General features: G+C 44.4%; 2 protein-coding genes across 5 annotated transcripts; both read left to right on the top strand.

Moving 5' to 3' along the window:
• The first annotated feature begins 178 nt into the window (after window positions 1-178).
• TATDN3 (TatD DNase domain containing 3) lies at window positions 179-9,018 on the top strand. Of its 3 annotated transcripts, none has more exons than XM_075267073.1 (10): window positions 179-253; window positions 925-957; window positions 2,287-2,360; window positions 2,505-2,589; window positions 4,437-4,499; window positions 4,998-5,107; window positions 5,541-5,596; window positions 6,215-6,327; window positions 7,460-7,540; window positions 8,864-9,018. In XM_075267073.1, exons 1-10 carry the CDS (start codon window positions 191-193, stop codon window positions 9,005-9,007), a joined length of 822 nt encoding a protein of 273 aa, XP_075123174.1. In that variant the 5' UTR covers window positions 179-190; the 3' UTR covers window positions 9,008-9,018. The 3 variants fall into 3 exon arrangements, with proteins under 3 accessions (XP_075123174.1, XP_075123176.1, XP_075123177.1); XM_075267075.1 differs by having other exon boundaries at window positions 7,463-7,540; XM_075267076.1 differs by having other exon boundaries at window positions 6,215-6,319; window positions 8,864-9,007.
• Window positions 9,019-11,510: 2,492 nt separating this feature from the next.
• LOC142196528 (putative deoxyribonuclease tatdn3-A) lies at window positions 11,511-24,768 on the top strand. Of its 2 annotated transcripts, XM_075266491.1 has the most exons (10): window positions 11,511-11,581; window positions 15,393-15,425; window positions 15,561-15,634; window positions 16,601-16,682; window positions 16,973-17,035; window positions 18,072-18,181; window positions 18,485-18,540; window positions 18,991-19,103; window positions 24,187-24,267; window positions 24,444-24,768. In XM_075266491.1, exons 1-10 carry the CDS (start codon window positions 11,525-11,527, stop codon window positions 24,585-24,587), a joined length of 813 nt encoding a protein of 270 aa, XP_075122592.1. In that variant the 5' UTR covers window positions 11,511-11,524; the 3' UTR covers window positions 24,588-24,768. The 2 variants fall into 2 exon arrangements, with proteins under 2 accessions (XP_075122592.1, XP_075122593.1); XM_075266492.1 differs by lacking the exon at window positions 24,187-24,267.
• The last annotated feature ends 1,802 nt before the right edge of the window (window positions 24,769-26,570 follow it).

A 26,570-nucleotide genomic window follows, 5' to 3' on the forward strand; every position in this document is an offset into this window, starting at 1 on the left:
TCCAACATGGATAATTTTCTAATATGTAATCATCTGTTGCGGATGGGGTCTGCATGAGATCACACATTGTATGTCCCTCACAGATATTTGTAGACCTTCCCTCGCAATCATTTTGGCAAGAGGTGTACAAAGATGGCGATTGCGCATGCGTGTTCCGGCTCCTGCCACTGCATGTTGTGCTACAGACAGTATGGACTGGAGCAGAGGGCTTGTGGATTGTCACTGTCACCTGTCTGCAGCAGAGTTCAGCCATGTAAGAGGATTTTAACAGATTTTGCACCTTTAGGGCTATATTGTGATATTAGGGAATGGAGGCCATGACGGACAGAAATATCAATGGCCTTGTCTGCAGACAGGTTGTTGATATCACTTTTAATAGATTACACGGATGAAGTGACAGGTCACGCCCCAGGGAGCGCCTATTTCGTTTACAGACCATGTGACGTGGCGTTGCTTTTATCAGTCACTTGGCCTGTTTGCAGCTCAGTCCCATTCAAGTGAATGGGACTGAGCTGCAGTACCAAGTACAGCGCAGTGCTTGTCTGATCAGTCTTCATACAGCTGATCGGTGTTGGTCCTGAGTGTCGGGCACTACCAATATGATATTGATGACCTGTTTTAAAGCTAGGTTATGTCCCTCTTGTAGACTCAATGAAACTATTTCCCCAAAATATGAGGCTGCCCTCAGTGTAGCCTGCCATTATCAGCTGAGACCAGGACAGCTTCATAGATAAAGGAGGACCTGGTATATTCATGCACTATATGGATAGGCACCGTGTAATACTTCTTTTCCCCTGTGGTGGCGCTACATGGAAATTAAACGCTTATTGCTCATCATTGGGAATTCTTTCTAGTACAAATTCTTCTGTAAACGTGTCGGCTTTTTCTCTGTATCTTCATGAGTGTTATCTCCATTACTTGCAGGACATCGATAATGTATTGGATGGAGCCAAAGCAGTAAGTACTGATCCGATTCTTACAGTAAAGAGCTTTCCCTCCTAATTAAACAATCCTTAGTTGTCGCCTTCTATCAAATTGTTAAAAAATTCTGTTCAGCAGTTTGTGGGAAAGCTGGGTAACACTGAATGTGGCCGACCTTACAGTGCTCATTGTCTTCTACATGGTGTATGTCATGATATGGTAGACGGGGTCTTATTGCTACTTAACTGGGAAGGTTTGTGATCAGGGCTTTGGGAAAGTTGGGTTCTATATAACTGATGTGAATGGGCTGAGCAGCAATACTAAGCACAGACAATATACAATGTATGGCTCTGTGCTTTTGGTCTTCAGCGCAAAGGCCTCAATGATACCCTGAACCCTGCGGACTCCTGAAGCAGCTGATCTGTGGGGTTCCCGGGTGTCAGACAACCACTAATCACATACTGGTGACCTGTACTGAAAATGTGATGTGTTTCTGCCACATTCGCAGCACTTTTTGGCTGTGGTCCGCTGCCTTAAAGGGATTCTACCATTAAAAAACTATTTTTTCTAGGTAACACGTCGGAATAGCCTTTAGAAAGGCTATTCGTCTCCTACCTTTGGAAGTACTCTCCACCGCGCCGTTCGTTCAAAATACCGGTTTGTACCGGTATGCTAATTAGTTCTTTCACAGCGATGGGGGCGTCCCCCAGCGCAGGAGATGCGATGGGGGCGTCCCGATTGCTGCTCGAAAACCGACTCCGGCGCCGCCTCTATCTTCTTCTGCATCCGCCCCTTCCTTCTTCGGCTTGACGTCGGACGCCTGCGCAGTACGCTCTGTTCATCGAACTTCGTCGAACGTACTGCGCATGCCCGCAGACATAGTGCCAACACCGCAATTTCGCGCATGCGCAGTACATTCGGCGAAGTTCGCCGAACAGAGAGTACTGCGCAGGCGTCCAACGTCAAGCCGAAGAAGGAAGGGGCGGATGCAGAAGAAGACAGAGGCGGCGCTGGAGTCGGTTTTCGAGCAGCAATGGGGACGCCCCCATCGCATCTCCTGTGCTGGGACCTGCCCCCATCGCTGCAAGAGAACTAATTAGCATGCCGGTACAAACCGGTATTTTGAACGAACGGCGCAGCGGAGATCACTTCCAAAGGTAGGAGACGAATAGCCTTTCTAAAGGCTATTCCAACGTGTTAGTTTGTCTATACCATCAAATGAATAGGAGCTGAGCTGCAGTAACCTCACACGGCCACTACATGTTGGATGGAGCTATTTTCTTCCTGACTTTTACTGTGCTGCGCCTCTACTTTCAGGCTTTGCCTACACATTCCCTCTATTCATAGTTTCTTCATCCCTTTCAGGTCGGGGTCCGGGCTCTTTTGGCCGTTGCAGAACATTCTGCAGAATTTGAAAAAGTAATTCAGCTTTCTAGAGGGTAAGTGAAAAATAATGTTGATCTTTCCTAGTGGGCAGAGTGTAGTAAAATAGGGTTTGACATCCTAATGTAGCCTTAGTTTGTCTAATATGTCCTATTGTCTGTATAGCCTGGCAGATGACACACATGTATCTGGTATGTTAGGTATCCAGGACTGGTCTTCCCATGTCTAGGAGTGCACCCTGTCCAAGCAACTCAGCCGGATCAGCAACGTAGCGCAACTCTAAAGGTGAGATGGATTTATCCCTGGTTACTGACAGTCACTATAAAAGCAATGGCAGCTGATCAATTACATAATGGTACTACACTATTACTGCACGTCAATGTGCAACCTAGCACTGTGTTCAGGGGCGTAACTTGAGGGGGTGCAGTCGCATCGGGGCCCAGGAGCCTTAGGGGGCCCGTAAGCACTGGCATCAGTATTGAGATTGCAGCTTCCACCTGGCCCATAACCTAAGGATACCCACAGATTACCCCGGCCACACTGAGGTTGATTAAACTCCGACAAGACTTTAGTTACACCACTGACTGTGTTTGAATGCACTGTCAGGGTCTGGGGTTGCTAGGTGGGGGGGCATAGACACACAAGTCCAGTTTCTTTAGTCCAAAACAAAGGTAGAGTTTTATTTTCACTCAAAAAGGTAGTGCAGCAACAAAAGGAAACAATACAAAAATAAATCCCTGCCCGGCTAGGCACTAACTAATCATAGAATTGGTTACCTCACCTAGAATAACAGAAATCCAAAAGCCAGTAGAATCATTCAGGACACAGCTCCAAAAAATATGACCTCTCTGTTGACTCTCCAGCCAAGCTCTGCCAAAGTGTTGCTGCCGAAGCTGACTTCTTAAGCCTCCTTGACGAGGAGACTCTCTGCAGCTGAGTCGCTGCCGGAACATCCCCAAAGTGTGGACTGGAGAGGGTGGAATGACAGGTCCCACTACCAACCTACCTGCCATTCCTAAAAATCCAGCCCAGTAACTGGAACTTTGAAATAACCCTCAGCAGACAATATTTATCTGCTGAGAAATGTTCTTTCTGGCGTTTTCTCATCACACCCACCTTAGTAGTCTGGGTGAGATATACACCCCCTCCATTACCTGGCCAGCCGTCGGCTTACAACACTTGAGGTATTCTGGCCACAACAAGTTGCCACACCCTCTACAGGATAGGGGGTAACATGCTGGTTTATGGAAGGACCTCCTCCGATCAGGAGAACCAGGGTGTATTGCACCCTAGTTTGAATTGAATACCTGGTCATAAATGGGCGCACCTCTCTATGATCATTTCAATGAAACCACTGGAAATAGTAAAAGTACAGCACTCCGCTATCTCCGGCAGTCTCATTGCAATGGATGGAGCTGCGGTGCGCATTTCTCACCTGACACTCCATTCAAACTGGGGTCCAAAATATCCCCTTTCTTGTGATAATTGGGGTCTCAGTGGTCGGACCCCCACCAATCAACAAGTTACCCATATCTTGTGAATACGTGTAATCTGTTATCACTGGAATACCTGTTCAAGGCTGGGGCCCCACATTGCAGCTTTTTTTGTTGCAGGTTTTGCTGCTTTTTTTCCTTATTTTTTCATGCCTATTAAAATGGTTACCGTATATACTCGAGTATAAGCCAACCCGAATTATACCGAGTATATACAGTATCTGGGATTATATTGATTGCAGATTTATTATACTCCTGTAGCTGCAATTTATTTCCAATCCATGATATTGCTTTTGTTCACATGATTATATTTTAAAATTCAATAAAAATATATTTAAAAAAAAAAAATAAAAAAAGAGAGATTGCTGCGGCCTCTTTACTACTTACCAAGCACAGTGCCATACATTGTATAGTGGCTGTGCTTGGTATTGCAGCTGTCACTGTCTGAGAAGAGGAAACCGATAACCTCTGTGGAGCCGTACCATGGTCTCTATCGATTTGAGAAAATTTTGTCCAAAACAGATGTGGCGTAACAGTTTGCATTTGATTTTTGATTTTTTTTTTAGAGACCCCATCTAATGTAACTCAATATGTGGGAGTATTAAAGGATTATCTTATCTTATCTTATGTTTCTCCCAGGACTTAGAAGACGCTCTGCCTTTGATAGAGCACTACAAAGATGACTTGGTGGCCATTGGCGAGGTACGGTATATTGTTTTATGTAAATTCTTGGTAGTCACCGGCTCACTCCCACAGCTTCCGTTCTGCGAATGCGGACGGGGCTGGCGTATTCATTACAGCTCACACCAGTTTTCTGACGGAAATCTACAACGCTTACTCACTGGCGTAGATCTCCATTCTGGCACACCGGGGTGCACCTGATTTTTTTTCATCAGCCGTGCCTTGTGCCTGTCCGGCCTTTATTAAGAATGGAGTATGACGCATCAGTCTTTAAGGGAGTCTGTCAGTAGGAATATTGGTATCAAGCTAAAGACAGTACCTTAGAGGACAGCTTCTACACTTTCCAAAGATATCTTTCTTATATTGCATTTACAATCTCCCTGCCCAGTTCTGCCAAAAACTATCTGCAAGTACCGAGAAGAAGGCAAAGATGACACCAAATATTGCTGGAGTTCTTACATGTATTGTCATATATGACTTCATGCTTGGGGATAATATTTTGTTCTTTTATCTCAATAGGTGGGTTTGGATTTCACTCCAAGGATTGCCAACACAGACGACCAGAAAGAAGAGCAACGCCAAGTGTTCATCAGACAGATACAACTGGCCAAACAGCTCGGTCTGCCCCTGTAAGAGCCCGGCTCAATGACGCCATTCATTTCTAGGGGGAAAAAAGAGCTTTTTTAATAGAAAATGCCAGAGAGTAACAGGAAGTGGTTTGGAGTGGGCGTGGCCTGACATAAGAGGGGTGGGACAAAGTAGTACTTCCTGCTATGGCCGGTGTCATGCCGTCACAGCAAGATCTGCCTTATCTCTGTCACATGATCCAGGGTTTTATACTGACTGCCAGATTGGAGTCGGGAAGGATTTTTTTCCCTGAAATGGGGCAATTGGCCTGAGCCTCATGGGGGTTTTTTTGCCTTCCCCTGGATCATCACTGTAGGGATTGTAGGGTTATAGGTTGGATTTGATGGACTGATGTCTTTATCCGACCTCCTCTACTATGTAACTATGTAAGAGCTTTGTGCCAAAAGATGAATTATTTTTTCTTTTTCATTTTAGAAATGTTCACTCACGCTCAGCAGGAAGACCAACTATTAACCTCTTAAAGGAGCAAGGTACCGTAAAACTTACTTTTGGAATTCACTAATATTAAGCAATGTTTAAGTATTTACTGAAATATTCTACCGGAGATGATTACCTGCTACACTAGGTTCAGGCTAGGGCAGAGTGTCCGTTGTTCTGGTCCGTCAGAGGACAACAGATGGCTAAAAGAACAGATGCCAACAGAGCCTGATGGACCCCATGGACTGTTATGTCTGTTCCTCTGAACTGAAAGTGCTGGAAGAAAAAGTTGTGCTTGTCGGACTTTTTCATCCAGCAATTTTAGACAGACAAACATGGGCTTTGGTGCAAATGTGAACAGCCTTATCTTCCTCATACCTTGCTCCTTCGCTGCATTTTATCTCAGGATCTAAAAGTAATTGATACTGAAGACCTATCCACAGGGTCGGGCATCAGTATCAGATTCGTCGGCGTCCAAGACTCTGCTCTGTACAGTGTATCAGTTGTGCCCTGCTCCCATTCCCTTGTATAGGAGCAGGACTGCTTCTGGCATCCAAAACACCTGATCAGGACAGGGTCCAAGTGTCGTACCTCAACCAATCTGATGCTGATGACCTATCCAGACTGTTCTATGTGTACTTGATAGAGACTTGCTCTGTTTGATCTTTCAGGTGCTGAACATGTTCTCCTCCATGCATTTGATGGGAAGCCATCGGTAGCTATGGAAGGTGTCAAAGCAGGATTCTACTTTTCCATTCCCCCTTCTATCATCAGAAGTGAGCAGGTATAATAAGAGAGGGGCGGCTTTGCTCTTCTAGTGACTGGCTGCAGTCTGTCGTAACATCATTCTTCCTTCCATATATATAATCTACATAAAATGTTGAGTATTTTATGTATTGCACCACATATCCTATACTGATCCTGAGTTACATCCTGTATTATACTCCAGAGCTGCGCTCACTATTCTGCTGGTGCAGTCACTGTGTACATACATTACATTACTTATCCTGTATTATACTCCAGAGCTGCGCTCACTATTCTGCTGGTACAGTCACTGTGTACATACATTACATTACTTATCCTGTATTATACTCCAGAGCTGCGCTCACTATTCTGCTGGTACAGTCACTGTGTACATACATTACATTACTTATCCTGTATTATACTCCAGAGCTGCGCTCACTATTCTGCTGGTACAGTCACTGTGTACATACATCACATTACTTATCCTGTATTATACTCCAGAGCTGCGCTCACTATTCTGCTGGTACAGTCACTGTGTACATACATTACATTACTTATCCTGTATTATACTCCAGAGCTGCGCTCACTATTCTGCTGGTACAGTCACTGTGTACATACATTACATTACTTATCCTGTATTATACTCCAGAGCTGCGCTCACTATTCTGCTGGTACAGTCACTGTGTACATACATTACATTACTTATCCTGTATTATACTCCAGAGCTGCGCTCACTATTCCGCTGGTACAGTCACTGTGTACATACATTACATTACTTATCCTGTATTATACTCCAGAGCTGCACTCACTATTCCGCTGGTACAGTCACTGTGTACATACATTACATTACTTATCCTGTATTATACTCCAGAGCTGCGCTCACTATTCCGCTGGTGCAGTCACTGTGTACATACATTACATTACTTATCCTGTATTATACTCCAGAGCTGCGCTCACTATTCCGCTGGTACAGTCACTGTGTACATACATTACATTACATTACTTATTTTGTACTGATCAGTGAATGCAGCTCTGGAGTTTAGCACAGACTGTAATGCATGGACAGTATTAATAAGTCAGTTACTCTTTATGTCTATTATATACGTTATACAGATGATTTGTAATCTCTATATACTTGCTATTATATTTAATTCATTTCCATTTTGTTCAAGAAGCAGAAACTGGTGAAGCAGCTTCCTCTGGAGAACATGTGTTTGGAGACAGACTCCCCTGCTCTAGGGCCAGAAAAACAGGTATGGAAGAGGCATGTGAGAGTCCTGTATAATTAGTCTGTGTCTGTCACCACTTGGCTCCATTATTGGTGGGAGTATGGAGGATACTTAGTGATGTCACCGACATCTATCCAATCAGATATATAATATGTAGCCGGGCCGTGATTAAATGGTTGTCTTGTCTTCTCTGTGATGTCACTGGATTGTGTTTAGTCTTATGCTCTGCGATGTTATTGGCTCCTGTTGAGTGATCTACTTTGTGATGTCACTGAGTCCTAATGATTTGGCCGCTCGCTGCTTTGTATAAAGTTTCTGATTCTTTGGACGGGATTTTACCAAGACTGGCATTTCATCCACCGGTCTTGATCTGCTGTGCGCTTACTGGCAGGATTTCCTTACCAAGTCTAGCCTTCCCGTGTGGTGTCGGCCATGTCTCTATACTGTATTTTTATCTATTATTCCTGATGGTTTTGTTAGCAGCCCCATCTCCTCCGCTGACTTCTCCTATGTTTTTGCTGATGTATGTGACTACTGTACTAATGCCGGACAATTATTATTTCCATGTGGTTATTTTGATTTGCAAAGCAGTTTACAGCAGTCAAATCTACAAAGCACTGACTACAGTGATACATCTAGCGACATTCAGTGCCATGTATTGTGAGATGACGCATTATCAAGGTGAATAGTTTTATTTTACAGTCTTGAGGAGCTGAGCTGCAGTACCCTGACTTGGCCACTATAAGGTGTACAGAGCTGTGCACTTCTGGCTCCAGCTGATCTGGAGGGGTGCTGGGTGTGGCGCCTCCACCTATCTGATATGGATGACCTAAGTCCTAAGTCATGAATATTAAAATCCTGGAAACTCCCTTAATTTCCTCTATTTTGTGGCTTTCTTTTTATTAAAACGAGAACTGCGTTTCCTTCCGAATGTCACACCCCGCTGCTGGATATTTGATGCTGTTGTGGCCATTTGAGTGATAAGATTGTTGTATCAGTTGACCTATTAGCAGGATCGGGTTGTCACAATGAAAGTCTAAGGGTGGACTATACAAAATTGGTTTTGTCCATGGGCTGCTCCTGTTATAGTTGGAGCTGCTGTAATACCGCTCACAGCCTGTAGGGAAGAGTGGTGCTGTTTCTGCTTTGCCACCTGTAGCCGATATTCATAGATGTGACTTTTTTTGTTTTCTTATATCATCTTTTTGCAGTAATTTTCCCAAAATCTTGTAAAAAAAACAAAAAAAACCCCCAAAACCTTGTTTTTTTTCTATATTTCAGAATTCTGCCTCACTTCTGTGAAATCTTACTAATCCGAATTTTTACTTTCTACTTTTTACCTTCTAGGTCAGAAATGAACCAAAAAACATAACGTACGCCGCAGAATATATAGCCAAGGTCAAAGGAATCTCCTTGGAAGAAGTTGTTCATGTGACTACCAAGAACGCTTTAGGACTGTTCCCCAGACTGCGGCATGTTGTCCATAAATAAAGAAACTTTTAGTAACGTGCTGAGGTTTATTGTATTCCTACATCTGTAGATACTGGGGACGGATCCTCTACACCGACGGATGCCAAGGAGTCGCGGATGTCTTGTGTTATCCAACTCAGACTGCAAAAAATGAGATCCTCCACTTGTCTGCCCAATGCCAGGGTGAAGCCAGGTTATGCACAAGCTGTCAGGAGACGTGTAGGTCCTTACAGTGAATATAGGTGTTCACATTACAGAGTTTTTAGCCTAGAGATATTTTCCTATGGCTAGGGTGGCTTCTGTCCTCTGACATCTACTATTGTGGGAGAGTTGGGAGACCCCTGTACATATTAGAGGGTTCGTGGGTCCCACTGACATTGGGAAGTTCAGTGTCTATGGCCAGCTTTAGACTCAATAAACAGATTTTCGGTTCCTGGGTATGGCCATCATCTGGGTATGTATCTAATATTTAGACCAGGCAGACTAAAGAGATGCCAGATTTATCAAAGCGGCCACTTTTAGACACTAACTTTACACCAAAACATTTGCACCAGCTTAAAGGGATCCCATCATTGGATACCATTTTTTTCTGACTAACATGTAGGGGCACCTGGAAGGGGAAATTATAATGTGGGGGCACCAGGAAGGGGACATTATAATGTGGGGGCACCTGGAAGGGGGACATTATAATGTGGGGGCATCTGGAAGGGACATTATAATGTGGCGGCACCTGGTAGGGGACATTATAATGTGGTGGCACCTGGTAGGGGAAATTATAATGTGGGGGCACCTGGAAGGGGACATTATAATGTGGCGGCACCTGGAAGGAGACATAATGTGGGGGCATCTGGAAGGGGACATTATAATGTGGGGGCACCAGGAAGGGGACATTATAATGTGGGGGCACCAGGAAGGGGACATTATAATGTGGGGGCACCAGGAAGGGGACATTATAATGTGGGGGCACCAGGAAGGGGACATTATAATGTGGGAGCACCAGGAAGGGGACATTATAATGTGGGGGCACCTGGAAAGGACATTATAATGTGGCGGCACCAGGAAGGGGACATTATAATGTGGGGGCACCAGGAAGGGGACATTATAATGTGGGGGCATCTGGAAGGGAACATTATAATGTGGGGGCACCGGGAAGGGGACATTATAATGTGGTGACACCAGGAAGGGGACATTATAATGTGGGGGCACCAGGAAGGGGACATTATAATGTGGTGACACCAGGAAGGGGGACATTATAATGGGGGGGGCACCTGGAAGGGGGACATTATAATGGGGGGGCACCTGGAAGGGGACATTATAATGCGGGGGCACCAGGAAGGGGACATTATAATATGGGGGCATCTGGAAGGGACATTATAATGTGGGGGCACCAGGAAGGGGACATTATAATGTAGGGGCGCCAGGAAGGGGACATTATAATGTGGGGGCACCTGGAAAGGACATTATAATGTGGCGGAACCAGGAAGGGGACATTATAATGTGGGTGCATCTGGAAGGGAACATTATAATGTGGGGGCACCAGGAAGGGGACATTATAATGTGGGGGCACCGGGAAGGGGACATTATAATGTGGCGACACCAGGAAGGGGACATTATAATGTGGTGACACCAGGAAGGGGACATTATAATGTGGGGGCACCAGGAAGGGACATTATAATGTGGGGGCACCAGGAAGGGGACATTATAATGTGGGGGCATCTGGAAGGGAACATTATAATGTGGGGGCACCAGGAAGGGGACATTATAATGTGGGGGCACCAGGAAGGGGACATTATAATGTGGGGGCACCAGGAAGGGACATTATAATGTGGCGGCACCAGGAAGGGGACATTATAATGTGGGGGCACCAGGAAGGGGACATTATAATGTGGGGGCACCAGGAAGGGGACATTATAATGTGGCGACACCAGGAAGGGGACATTATAATGTGGTGACACCAGGAAGGGACCTTATAATGTGGGGGCACCAGGAAGGGGACATTATAATGTGGCGGCACAAGGAAGGGGACATTATAATGTGGGGGCACCAGGAAGGGGACATTATAATGTGGGGGCATCTGGAAGGGGACATTAGAATGTGGGGGCATCTGGAAGGGGACATTATAATGTGGTGACACCAGGAAGGGACCTTATAATGTGGGGGCACCAGGAAGGGGACATTATAATGTGGCGGCACAAGGAAGGGGACATTATAATGTGGGGGCATCTGGAAGGGGACATTAGAATGTGGGGGGATACCGCGTCAGGGCCACCAAGGGGTTGTTATACTGTGCTGGGGCACAAAGAGATCATGCAGGGAACAGGTGGAGCCAAAATGGAAGTGGGTGGGGATAAATGGGTCTTCGCACAATGCTGTCCCTCTATCAGCCCTTTACAATGTTACTATATGAAGATTCTCCATCAATCCATCCACTGCCTGCAGCCTCAGACACTTACACGCATGTCCTACTATAAGCCCCGCCCACTGCCCATAGTCCCCGCCCACTGTGTGAGTGACTATGTGGCCGGGCTGGCTGCGGCCATGGCAGGGGGCTACGTGGACTGTCACTGCCACATGACAGCTGAGGAGTTCTCACAGGTAATCCCTGAGGTATCGCTATGGACCGGCCTGAGCTCTCCTCACACTGACATGTCAATGCAGCCAGTACGGAATACACTGCTGTGCATACTGATAGCGGCGGCCATTTTATTGTAGACCTTGAGCTGGAGACATTGAGTGTTTGTTCTCTAGTGATCAGTGTGAAATGCTATATATGGGCTGGTATTGTCACTACATACATGGTGTCAGGTCTCATGTACAGCAGGAAGGGTAGCCTAGAGCTTCAATACAAACTGAGAGCAAACCTTCCAAGATTGTAAAAATGGAAGACTTCCTGCAAGGGCATATTTATCCTACAAAGCTGGTACTGGCCCTATGGAACCTGCGTCAGAGAGCCAAAGTAGAGCTCACAGTGCACGCGGTTATCCTCCGGTATCATCCTGACGATTCTCTATGTGAATCAGCCCCAGAATCCGCCGTGAGATTGATCAGGATGAAGAAAACAATGGCGGCAGATTCCGGCTGGAATTTGGAGCTGATTTTGAGGCGGATTCCTCCGTGTAAGCAGCGCCTTAGACCCTGGAAACTTAGGCTAGGTGCACATGGAGGAATCCGCCGCTGATTTGGGATTTGGAAGCAACGGGAGGCAGAGATCGCAACAGGACGTGGAAAAAATCGGTATCCTGTTCAATCTTGCCTTGGACTCTGCAGCTCGGGTGTCCTTGCACACATCTGGGCCGCCATGGGATGGCAATGTGCTGCATCGGCTTTTTATCGCAGTCCTGCGTCCAGAAATGAAGAGGAATTTATCTTCATTTTTCGCCCCTTGAACCTAGCCTTAGGGTGCATTCACACTACGTAACGCCGGGCGTGTATGAGAGCCGTACACGCCGGCATTACGGCAGACTGCCGAACACTTCCCATTCACTTCAATGGGAGCGCTTGTAACAGCGGCGTTTACGAGCGCTCCCATTGAAGTGAATGGGAAGTGTTCGGCAGTCTGCCGTAATGCCGGCGTGTACGGCTCTCATACACGCCCGGCGTTACGTAGTGTGAATGCACCCTTAGACTACACAGTCTTAAAGGGGTTGTCCGGATATTTTAGTACTGGCGCAGGTGAGCAGGGAAGGTGAAAGACATAAGGAAAACATTCTCATTTGTCCAGTGCACTGGCGGCACTCAGGGGCTTGTCCTGACATGTGAGACCAATTAGTGGCTTCAGAGGTCGTAGGAGAGGACCCAGGATATCACTCTCCTAAATCACCGGTGATGTCCCGTGTCGTTTCCCCCCCCCCCCCCCCGATTCACATCTGAGTTTTGGATTCCGTTTGGGGTGTCTGCTTGGGAACCCTCCAAATGGAAACCTACGGTATTCGCATTAAAAAGCGGTGGGCTAAGAAACCACATGGACCCCATAGACTATAATTGGATCCGTGTGGTTTCTGCACAATTCATGCGGGGAGAAAAGTACTGCAAACAGCACTTTTCTCTCTGCATGCGGAAACCACACGGACCCTGTTATAGTCTATGGGGTCCGTGTGGTTTCTTAGCTCACCGCTTTTTAAGGCATATAGGTTTCCATTTGGTGGGTCCCTAAGCCAACTTCCCAAACGGAACGCAGATGTAAACCGGGCCCGATAGGCCTCAGCCATCTTCTGCCGGATCAAGCCCCCAAGCTCTGCTGGACTGGACAGAGGAAGGGGACACGAACCCTGAATATAGTAAGTATTGATTTTTTTTTGATTTTTTTTTTAGGTTTATCCTGGACAACCCCTTTAAACAGCTCCAGATTTGTGACAGTGGGTCAGATTTATTAGGACCACATCAGTCTAAATAAAGGGCTTGGGTGATATAAGAAGAAGCTGAGGGCCTTGTGCCAAAGATGCAACACATTTACACACATCTACCCCAGATAACCCGCCTAGATGTATTAATAACTCGCCCCAGTGGGAAATGCAAAATCGAGGTGGAGATTTTTTTCTGCAATGGTTAGGATTGTGATTTTGCAGAAGTATAATTGACATGTGATTTTCAAAAATGTGGGCAGATTGACTGATGAATGCTGCGGATTTTTTTCTGCCATGTTTTATGGGATTAGCCATTCACTTTGCAGGTCATGTACAACGCAGTGTTTTTGCAATGTGGCACCGATAGCTCTTCATTGGGGGCACAGAACAGAAAGCCGATAGTACGCTGATTTCAGGGCACTGTATTACACCACATGTACCCGAGGACGTGACAGGTTTTTTTTAAAGGGCTTGTCCACTCTATGGGATTGTATGGTCTATCCTTAGGATAGGTGATAGGGCATAAATATCTGATCATTGGGTGGCTGATATCCAGCCCATGCACCAACCCGCTGAGCCTACGCCACTTCTGACACCCATACTATACACAATATGGGTTCGGATGCAGAAAGGTCTAGTCCCTATATAGTGACCGGGCATTAGTGCAGCAGCTCAGCTCCCATTGACGTCAATGAGCAGGTGTCAGCGCTGTTTCTGGGACTGAATCTGTGCTAAGAAACAGCAGCATCACTAAATACAGTAGGAGGCAAATTTGAGATTTTTTTTTTCCATGCTGATTTTGACAGATTTTCAGCATGTACTGTAAGCCGATGGCTGTTCAGGTAATGGAGGGGGCGTACATGTCGCCCAGACTACTCAGGTGGGCGAGATGAGAAAACTCCAGAAGGAATGTTTGTTCTTAGCAGACAATTTTCGTTTGCTGACGCTAGGTTCACTCCTGCGTTCAGCACTCCGTTCTGTGCTTTCCGTCTTCTACATGCAAGAAGACGGAAAGCACAGACCGGTCCGGACATGAGCGGCGGTGAGCGTTTTATGCTCTCCGCCGCGAAACCGTTTTTTAAAATCCGGACACAGAGTACTGCATGTCCGACTCTGTGTCCAGATTAAACAACCCGGTTTTGCGGCGGAGAGCGCAAAACACATACCGCCGTTCACGGCCGGACAGTTTTCTCACCCATTCAAATGAAAGGGTGAGAAAGAGTCCTGCAGGTTTCCGTCTCCTGCTTCTGTTTTGTGCAGGAAACGGAAACCGGCATAACGGAGTGCCGGGCGCAGATGTGAACGAGCCCTGAGCAGTTTGGTTAATGCTCAGTACTGGGCTGGATTTTTAGGAATGGCAGGTAGGTTGGTAGTGGGACCTGTCATTCCACCCCCCTCCAGTCCACACTTTGGGGATGTTCTGGCAGCAACACAGCTGCAGAGAGTCTCCTCGTCAAGGAGGCCCTGTGGCAGCCGCTACCCCGGTAGTTACGCCCCTGCCCTTGAGGCATATTATGGTAATAGGGTTGTGATATCCGCAATGTTTGCTGATTTCTTATATTAGGGACCTCCTCACTAATAAAGGTGGATGATGGGGAGTCTTCTTTGGGGATAATTTTGTCTCCAGGTCCCTAAATTCTGAGTCAAATGGGATGACCACATTAATTGGAGTTTACCATATTATAGATTGATTGAGACGGGAGTCCCACCATGTATCTGGGACAATGTCCTGTCCTTTTTATTTTTTTAACAAATGTATTTCCCGTGGAAAGCCACCCGTCCTGCCAGGAAATGAGCACAACAGAAATCCACAACCGTGTCCATTGTCTGTATTCCTGGTAACGTCCCACAAGCTGCGAGGTATCTATAGGTTTCCTTCTCATTCATCCCGATGGCCATTCCTATGTATTCACAATGGATATAGAATATGTCTTTGAAGCCAGAAAATGATCAATCCGTCTATTTACCCTGAGATATAAGCGCAGGCTGGAGTTCCTGCTGTGCGGGGTCTCGCTGTGGACTTGTGATAGCGATAAAGCTAATACAAATATTTGCATTTGCAGGATACAGCGGATATACTGGAAAGATCAAGAAAAGTAGGTGGAGCTTATGTTTTTTACAGGGGTATCCCGGTTTTAACAACTGAATGTATCGCCGGGATACCCCTTGAATAATTCAGTTCTATTCTTTTTTTGTATATTACATAGGAAACACATTGTTGTATTTTTTAGGAAGGGGTCCGGGCTCTTGTGTCAGTGACAGAACACGCCGGAGAGCTGGAGAGTCTTCTTCATCTTTCGCAGAGGTTTGTGTCTTACTCTAGTATGTTTCAATCCCTCACCATTTTAAAGGTGGTTTTATGGAGGTGAATATTGATGACTTTCCTTAGGATAGGTTATCCGTATCTGATCAGTGGAGGTCTGACAACCTGGAACCCCACTGACCAGCTGTTAGAAGAGACTGCATCATCCGGGTCGCAGATGGGTCAGCAGGGGTACTTGGTCTCTTTAAAGAGTCTGCTTTTGCAGGACATCTAGCTGTGTGTACATAGTCTCATATGCTGTACTAGGAATCCTGGGAAATGAATATGCAAATAAGTTCTCCTAGATGGAAAAATGGAAAATTGCTCTAGCGCCACCTTTGAGAAGGTAAATCCCTATAGATCAATGCCTGGTTTTCTAAGAAACTTACTGACATTGATGAGAATCCTAGCCAAACCACAGATGTTCTGGTATGGCCATAATTCAAGTCAATGTCATTATTTTTTTTTCCATCAAGGAGGACTCATTTGCATATTCCTTCTGTATAACTCTTTAATTTAGAATTTTGGAACTTTTACCACCTCTACCAATTCCACTATTTAGCATATGTTAATAGTTGTCACTCCACTGATTCCAACACACTTGTCCCCACCATTCTTGAGCATTAAGTGCTATTAATATTAGTGACAAATGTGCTTTATAAGCTCTGTAATGTCAGGTGGACAGAGTCAGGCAGGAGTGTGACTCAGAGCTCCAGTCAGAGGTAGAGTTAAGAGTCACACCCCTTGTCTACTCCTGCCTGACCCCGCCCTCCTGACAGTACAGAGACTAAATAGTATATCAGGCACCAAACCTAATAGCATTGATTGCTCAGGAACGGTGGGGGCTAGAGAGAAAATTCCAACTGTTCCAGAATCAGTGGAGCAGTGACAATTACATGATGTAAAGAGCTGGAGTTGGTGGAGGTGGTGAAAGGTCCTCTTTAAGTTTAATATTTTCCTGTTTTTTAGGTACCCCAACTATGTTATGCCATGTTTTGGAATACATCCCATCCAGAGTAAGGCAGAAGGGTATCGCAGTGTGACACTGCAGGTAGGTAGTTACCTTCACTGTATAGCTCCACTATCTGCCTTATAGGAAGTATTGGCCACCATTTGCAACATTATCTTGCAAATGTGTAATGCTAGATTCCTTGTGCAGCGCGCACCCTGGGCACCCAACCAAACCTATTGGCTATCAGTGGTCCTCAAGGTGTCAGCTGTGCATGGAAGTCTAGTTTTAGATTTGTCACTTTTGGATGGTTCTGCCATATAGGCTTGCTAATAGTTGATAGCTTTCTGTACTATTAATTATAATGTGTTATTTTCTGCTTTTAATTTGAGGACCTGGAACCTGCTCTTGAAGAGTTTGAGAAGTACAAAGACCACCTTGTCGGCGTAGGAGAAGTAAGGGTTAAATCATTCTAGTAACCTCACTATTCACTGTTTTATATACAGTCGATTTTGGCCTTGAATGCAATCAAACCGATCAATGAATGGTTAATATTAAGGTACACACAGGGCCATGTTCACACCAGTATCGAAAATAAATCCTACTAGTCCCACAATGGAGTGTTCACTAACCTCACTGATGGGGTCATAGTGACCAGAAAAATCCACCTATAGGGGGAGTTCACTGCGTATAAATGTTATAACTTACGTTCACATCTGCACTTGGTTGTCCATTGTAGGAACAACAGACACCATTGGCAACCGATGGACCCCATTGACTAGAATGGGGTCTGTGGGGTGTCCGTTGTTTTAAACTGAAACCACTGGATATACAGCACTTTTTTTTGTGTTTGGCGATTTTCGGTGGGAAAGTCTCCAAATGGAGATTCCAGGGCAGATGTGAACACAGTCATACAGCTTTCATTGCATCCCATGCTAACTGTATAAACTCATGCATCTTGCTCCCCCCTAATGGTGGCAGCCTATAATCAGCATTGTATTATTTATCAAGATGGAAAAATCTCTCATAGATAGATAGATAGATAGATAGATAGATAGATAGATAGATAGATAGATAGGAGATAGATAGATAGATAGATAGATAGGAGATAGATAGATAGATAGATAGATAGATAGATAGGAGATTGATTGATAGATAGATAGATAGATAGATAGATAGATAGATAGATAGATAGGAGATAGATAGATAGATAGATAGATAGATAGATAGATAGGAGATAGATAGATAGATAGATAGATAGATAGATAGATAGATAGTTACCTATTTGGTATATGAGGCTGTAGGAGCCTATGATGTATATATATACCTCTGCATATCATAGATAGTAATAGTAGGGACCCCATCTACCTAGTACCACCACTGGGTAAAGTCAACATAAGGAGTGCAGCTCTTGGGAGATCACCACAGCCCCTGCATTATAAGCATGCTACCATTGAGTCTGTGACACAGCTTTCTCTTCTCCCGATACAGATTGGGTTAGACTTCACCCCCTGGCTCGCTCCCACCTCCAAGGAGAGAGAAGAGCAGTTGAAGGTCTTTCAGATACAACTGGACATTGCAAAACGAATGGACTTACCAGTGTCAGTAACCAATGCTAATCCTCTTGCTGATTGAATAGTACCGTACTTTTGACTTCTTAAAGGGATATTCCCACCTTAAGACATTTATGGTATATCCACAAGGTGTGCCATAAATGTTTGATACAGGTGGGCCCCACATCTGGGATCTGCACAACGGAGGTGCCATGAACCATAAAATGAATGAAGGGGTATCTGAGCATTTCCGTGGCTTTCTTTTCACTTCTGTATGAGTTATTTAAAATCTGTGCCTCCCATAGAAGTGTATGGAGAATATTCATTATTATTATTTTTTTTTTTTTATAGAAATGTCCATTCTCGTTCAGCCGGAAGACAAGCTATAGCCTTTCTTAAGGAACAAGGTAGGAACATTGTAACGGAAATCGTAATTACTGCATCAAATTAATGAAGGCTAAGAGTACCATAAGTCCACAAAAAGACGGCTGCCCTTGAAATCAAGGGGAGCTGGTCAGTTATTTTTTCCGGAAGCCGGTTTGTTCCGACTCCTGGAATAAGAAGTGAGATGCTCATTCTTGTAGGCGGATTCGCCTCGCGACTTCCACCTGAAGACACTCCTCCTCCCAACTAGGCCCACCTAGTGCGCCGACATCCATCTGCAGCTACCCATAACCCTGTGTGAACTTACCCTTAAGGATACCATAAATTTAAATAGCTGCTGGGGAACTCCTCCCCCCCCCCCATAATACACATGAACTCCTAATATATTCCTATATGGACAGGTTAATGATTTCTAGGGACTTCGCTAAGCTTAGGTTGCCGGTTTGATGTGTATGGTGCGTTGTGCTCTTCAGGTGCTGAGAGAGTCTTATTGCACAATTTTGCTGGTCGCCCGTCAGTTGCCCTGGAAGGAGTGCAGGCTGGATACTTCTTCTCCTTCCCCCCAGCGGTGGCAAATAATGATCAGGTAACTGATATTAATGCAGAGTATAGAAGTATTTATGGAGGAGTCTCCACGTTATTGGGTTATAGCAACTGACCAGATGTTGGTTGTGTCTATATCCATTGGTCAATTGTCTATAACTGCATCATGTAACATACCTTGAGAGAGGTCAGACATGATATTGATAACGGCCTATATCTAGATTATAGCTTAGGCGCCACGTAATAAAACGCAGCAAAAATGCATCACTTTTTTCCTGCAGCGTTTTTCAATGAGTTTTGCTGCATTTCTTCTTCTTCCTTCTTTCTTTCTTCCTTTGTTCAATCCACAAGGAAAACACTAGCGATTGCACAGCTAAAATTAACTTTCAGCTTTTCCACAGCTCTTTTTTCTTCAATGTGTGGATAAGATGAATGATTTGTCATTCACTTTGCTGGTACTGTAAAATGCAGCATTTTTTACGCTGCATTTTTGTAATGAGGGGCCTAAGTGTATATTAATATTATAGTCCTGGAAAAATCTGTGTATAAATACCTGTGATCTGACTTCTGTATCATGTATTTTATATTTGTCTTTTATAACACCAACATATTTCCTAGATAGATAGATAGATATGAGATACCCAGAAATATTAGATAGATAGATAGATAGATAGATAGGAGATAGATAGATAGATAGATAGATAGATAGATAGATAGGAGATAGATATTAGATAGATAGATAGATAGATAGATAGATAGATAGATAGATAGATAGGAGATAGATAGATAGATAGATAGATAGATAGATAGATAGATAGATAGATAGGAGATAGATAGATAGGAGATAGATATTAGATAGATAGATAGATAGATAGATAGATAGATAGATAGATAGATAGATAGATAGGAGATAGATAGATAGGAGATAGATAGATATGAGATAGATGGATAGATAGGAGATAGATAGATAGATAGATAGATAGATAGATAGATAGATAGATAGATAGGAGATAGATAGATAGATAGATAGATAGATAGATAGATAGATAGGAGATAGATATTAGATAGATAGATATGAGATAGATAGATAGATAGATAGATAGATAGGAGATAGATATTAGATAGATAGATAGATAGATAGATAGATAGATAGATAGATAGGAGATAGATATTAGATAGATAGATAGATAGATAGATAGATAGATAGATAGATAGATAGGAGATAGATAGATAGATAGGAGATAGATATTAGATAGATAGATAATAATAATAATACATAATAATACATTTTATTTATATAGCGCCAACATATTCCGCAGCGCTGTACAATTTATAGGGTTCAGATACAGACATATATAACAAAGAACGTCATTTCACACAATGGGACTGAGGGCCCTGCTCAAAAGAGCTTACAATCTATGAGGTAGAGGGGGTGACACAAGAGGTAGCAGGGGCGGCATTGCTTATACAGTGTTCAGACAATTTTGTGCATTAGGAATTGTGATAGGCTTGTCTGAAAAGATGTGTCTTTAGTTTGCGTTTGAAACTGTAGAAGTTGGGAGTTAATCTTATTGTCCGGGGTAGAGCATTCCAGAGAAGTGGTGCAGCTCGGGAGAAGTCTTGTATACGAGCATGGGAGGTTCTGATAATAGAGGATGTAAGTGTTAGGTCATTGAGTGAGCGGAGAGCACGGGTTGGGCGGTAGACAGAGATGAGGGAAGAAATGTAGGGAGGTGCGGCATTATGGAGAGCCTTGTGGATGAGAGTAATAACTTTATATTTTATTCTATAATGAATAGGCAGCCAATGTAGTGACTGGCACAGACCGGAGGCATCGCTGTAGCGTCTAGCCTGATAGATGAGCCTGGCTGCTGCATTCAGAATAGATTGTAGAGGAGAGAGTTTAGTGAGGGGAAGAACGATTAGTAAGGAGTTACAGTAGTAAAGGCGAGAATGAATCAGAGAGACAATAAGTGTCTTTAGTGTATCTCTGGTAAGGAAAGGGCGTATTCTGGAGATGTTTTTGAGGTGGAGGTGACATGAACGTGCGAGTGATTCAATATGAGGGGTGAAGGAAAGGTCTGCGTCAAATATGACCCCAAGGCAGCGGGCATACTGCCTAGGAGTTATAGTAAGGCCTGAGACTGCAATGGATATATCAGGGACAGATCTGTTAGATGGTGGAAACAGTAGTAGTTCAGTCTTAGAGAGATTTAGTTTCAGATAGAGCGAGGACATGATATTAGAGACAGCAGAGAGACAGTCACTGGTGTTCTGTATGAGTGCAGGGGTGATGTCACGGGAAGATGTGTATAATTGGGTGTCATCAGCATAAAGATGGTACCTGAAGCCAAATCTGGCGATGGTTTGTCCAATGGGGGCTGTGTAGAGAGAAAAGAGCAGGGGGCCGAGGACCGAGCCCTGAGGAACCCCAACAGCAAGGGAAAGAGGGGAGGAAACAGAGCCCGCGAATGATACACTGAAAGTGCGGTCTGAGAGATAAGAGGAGAACCAGGAGAGCGCAGTGTCATTGAGGCCGACTGAGCGGAGCATAGTGAGGAGAAGTTGATGGTCAACAGTGTCAAAAGCTGCAGAGAGGTCCAGAAGAATAAGAAGAGAGAAGTCACCATTGGATTTAGCCTTTAGTAGATCATTAGAGACTTTTGTGAGAGCTGTTTCAGTAGAGTGCAGAGCGCGGAAACCAGATTGTAAGGGGTCAAGCAGAGAGTTAGCAGAGAGATAACGGATTAACCGAGAATAAACCAGGCGTTCCAAAAGTTTAGAGATGAAGGGGAGGTTAGAGACGGGTCGATAGTTAGCAGCACAGGATGGGTCCAGGGAGGGTTTTTTCAGTAGCGGGATTATAACAGCATGCTTGAAGGAGGATGGGAAGATTCCAGAAGAGAGAGAGAGGTTAAATATTTTAGTAAGGTAAGTAGTGACAGCAGGGGACAGAGATTGGAGAAGGTGTGAGGGGAAGGGGTCACTACTGCAGGTTGTGGGGCGAGATGAAGAAAGTAGCTGGGAGACTTCCTCTTCTGTGACAGGTTCAAAAGATGAGAATGGACAGTCTAAAGTGCGGCTGGTGAGGGGATCAGTACTATCGTAGGTGTGGGAGTCAATGCCACCTGGGGCTTGGGCAGTAATTTCCTGACGGATCTTATCAATTTTATCATGGAAATACATGGCCAGGTCATCAGCACTAAGGTCTGTGAATGGCGTCTGCACCTTGGGTGTGAGTAAGGAGTGAAAGGTTTCAAAAAGCCTTTTAGGGTTGCTGGAGAGAGAAGAGATGAGGGCGGTGAAATAGTCTTGTTTGGCGAGGTAAAGGGCAGAGCTATATGTTTTAAGCATAAACTTGAAGTGGAGGAAATCTGCAGGTGAGCGTGATTTTCTCCAGAGACGTTCGGCACACCTAGAGCAGCGCTGAAGAAATCGTGTCTGTGGCGTGTGCCAGGGCTGCTGCCTCCTATGTGGGACTTTACGAGTGGAGGGGGGAGCAACCTCATCCAATGCATTTTTGAGGGTTTCATTATAGTGACTGGTGGCCAGATTGGGACAGGAGATTGAAGAGATGGGGAACAGGGAGGACTGTAGAGTATCTGAGAGGTGCTGGGTGTCAATAGCACGCAAGTTCATATATGTGTGATGGGTAGGGGCGTCTTGTGAAGGGGAGAGAGCACTGATGGTGAGAGATAGAAGATTGTGGTCAGAAAGTGGCAGAGAAGAGTTAGAAAATTTAGAGACTGTGAGGAGTCGATGGAAGACTAGATCAATCGTGTTACCGTCTATATGTGTGGCGGAAGAAGAACATTGTGAGAGACCAAGAGAAGTAGTTAATGAGAGAAACTGTGAGGCAGCCGGGGAGTGAGGGGGGGCAATAGGGATGTTAAAGTCACCCATGATGAGGGTAGGAATGTCACTGGATAAAAAGTGGGGAAGCCAAGAAGCAAAGTGGTCCAAAAATTGGTAGGGTGAGCCAGGTGGGCGGTAGATAACAGCTACACGTAAGGAGAGTGGCCGGAAAAGTCTGATAGCATGGACTTCAAATGAGGAGAATGTGAGTGAGGGGACCAGGGGAATGGACTGAAAAATGCACTGCGGTGACAGCAGTAATCCTACCCCACCACCCTGCCTATTATCAGGCCTAGAGGTGTGTGCGAATTGTAGGCCACCATGACACAGAGCAGCAGGGGAGGCAGTGTCTGCCTGCTGGATCCAAGTTTCAGTAAAGGCGAGCAGGCCGAGGGATTTACTAAGGAATAAGTCATTAATGTATTCTAGTTTGTTACACACTGAGCGGGCGTTCCAGAGAGAGCAGTTAAAAGAGACAGGGGAGAGATGAGGGGAAGGAACACGGTAAATATTGATGAGGTTTGTAGGCCTTCTATGTGTGCAGGAAGAAGAGTTAGAGAAGGAAGGAGGGCCGGGGTTAGGAGAGATGTCCCCAGCAGCGAGGAGGAGCAGAATGGACAGAGATAGATAGATAGGAGATAGATAGATATGAGATAGATGGATAGATAGGAGATAGATATATAGATAGATAGATAGATAGATAGATAGATAGATAGATAGATAGGAGATAGATAGATAGGAGATAGATAGATAGGAGATAGATAGATAGATAGATAGATAGGAGATAGATAGATAGATAGATAGATAGATAGATAGATAGATAGATAGATAGATAGGAGATAGATAGATAGATAGATAGATAGGAGATAGATAGATAGATAGATAGATAGATAGAAGATAGATAGATAGATAGATAGATAGATAGATAGATAGATAGATAGATAGGAGATAGATATTAGATAGATAGATAGATAGATATGAGATAGATAGATAGATAGATAGATAGATAGATAGATAGATATGAGATAGATAGATAGATAGATAGATAGATAGATAGATAGATAGGAGATAGATATTAGATAGATAGATAGGAGATAGATATTAGATAGATAGATAGATAGATAGATAGATAGATAGATAGATAGATAGATAGGAGATAGATATTAGATAGATAGATAGATAGATAGATAGATAGATAGATAGATAGATAGATAGATAGATAGATATTCAATTATTACAATTAATTGATTTTTGTTTGGCATAAACTCCAGAGAGAAAAGTTGATCCGTCAGATCCCAATGGAGAACATCTGCTTAGAGACTGATTCTCCGGCTCTCGGACCGCACAGGCAGGTATGATGAAGTCCAGGGCTGCCGTCTACAAGGACATTACTAAGTGATGATGGCAGAGATGTATTGTACCTGCAGATAACCTCTAGGAATTGTTATATAAGCAGTTCTCTCGTACACTAGTGTTAGGTTTATTATGGGCAGGGGGACATGTTCTGACATTGCTTTCTTTGCTTCAGGAAAGGAATGAACCATCCAATATCTACATCCCCTGTGAGTACATTGCTCGTGTCAAGGGCCTGTCCTCAGAGAAAGTCTGCGAGGTGACCGCACATAATGCCTTCCGGCTTTTCCCAAAGATTCAACACAAACTGAATGTATAAAGGGCTTGTCCGGGATTGGGAACATACTCAGGGATGGCCGGTAAGGGTGTAAAAGGACAAAAAAGACATGCGTGTCTATCACCTGCAGTCTATTGTCCAGTCCCTGTCATGCCAGGGCTCGCCATGTTGGAAGCGTTGTTCACATGACCACTGAGAACAATCAGTGACCTCAGCAGACACCGGAGAGGACTCGATGACATCACTCGCTCACTTCTGTGAGTTTAAAGTATTGACAGCCATCAATATTAGAAGTATCGCGTCCCAGACATAATGGTGACCAAAAAAATTGCAGGACATGAACAACTGGTATCAGGTAATGCCCACAAACTACCAGCTTTAAAGTAAATTTGTGCAAGCCCTGCCTCCATCCCTCCAATTTGCAATGGGTCTTAAAGAATCAGACCCTGCCCGATCCAATGTAGATGGCCTATATATAGCTTATATCACTATTATGGTCCTGGGAATTTTACTTTTTAATAAAGTTATATGACATTTGTATCCTGTATTTTGGATTTTTTTTTTTATGTTATACCAACATATTCCCTAGGCCTATAGAGGAAATCTAGCCTTGTTTTCCATAGCAATTGTGTCCCCATGCGGATTCCCGAACGGATTACCGAATTCAGATGTGAACCAGGCCTTAGTGTTCTGTCAGCTTTGCAGTGGTATATAATACCGCCAATGTTACGTGAAAGGTCCTTCGTAACAATCCGTGACACACAAAGGTTTCATACGAGCTCTAAGATTTCTATGTCAGGTGTATTATGTAGCTATACACCAAAAATCCATATGCGGCCTGTGCAGTAAAAGTGAGGCCTTGCAGTGATTTCCTCTTATGTGGAGCTGCTGTGACTTCATTGTCTGTGCAAACAAACATCTCATTGTTCCCATCTGCCGTCCTTGTTGTCATAACCTTCACCTGGAGAAAATATTTGCAGCGTTTCATTCTTGACATGACTATTAAAGTTTTCTCTGAGCGCGCCATTAACAGCAGGAGCGGGATAAATACTGAGAACGGACGGCCTGAATTCTTACCAAGCCAAACACTTGGAAATTGATTTGTAGCGAGCTAAATGATACGCTTTTTTTTTTAATTTTACGGAAATGCTATTTTTGTCCAAGGAGTACAACTTGCAAATTTTCCATGCCTTCCTGCTGATGGACTCTTTAAAGGGGAAGTCCTCCATAATTCTTACTGATGCTTTAAAGAATCGGCTGCAAAGCTCCATAGAGAGACAAACCCTTCATCTGTATAGGACTATGGTTTGGGGGGAGGGGGGGTGCTTTGAGAGGGGGCTTTAGAGGGGATGGGGGTGGTGGGAGGGACTAGGTAGTGAGGCCACCCGGTGGAGTTGGTATATGTAGCACTGGCGGGGGACGTTATTGCGTGCCGCAGCCGGGTACCGGATGCTGTGCGTGGACGGGAGTGGCGGACTTGGGTGCGGCACGGTGAGGAAACTGGTTCGGTGATGCCACGCATGCGCGGGGAAGGCGGATGGGTGCGCAGAGGAGTGTGGGCCCGTGTAAGAGGTGATTGGTGTAAGGAGTGAGGGCGGTGCGGACGAAGTCGCGGGTAATGCTAGTGTGTTAATAATGCTAATGTACAATCACATATCTACACATACCGCCACCAGCAGAAATGAAGAGATGCATTGCAGTTATCAGATGGTATTTATTTTGTGCATTTCTGGGGTACAGTAGGTAGAAGTTCACGTAGCGATGTCTATACACATAGATGGTGGCAGTGGACGTTTCCTAGGTTTCCCATTAAAAAGCTTCTTACACCAAATGTCCAGCACCTGAAAAATACATATATATCAGTCCGCGTGCATTAATACTACTGTATAATATAATACTACATAATATATTTATATAATACTGTATAAAGGTAAGTATTGTGCCGCAATATAACACACCCAGCCTATGAACACAGGTAACACATGATAGATATTCTTCTGTATTATACGTATATTACTTGGGAGT

Source organism: Leptodactylus fuscus, chromosome 3, assembly GCF_031893055.1.
Source record: "Leptodactylus fuscus isolate aLepFus1 chromosome 3, aLepFus1.hap2, whole genome shotgun sequence".
Taxonomy (NCBI): Eukaryota; Metazoa; Chordata; class Amphibia; order Anura; family Leptodactylidae; genus Leptodactylus; species Leptodactylus fuscus.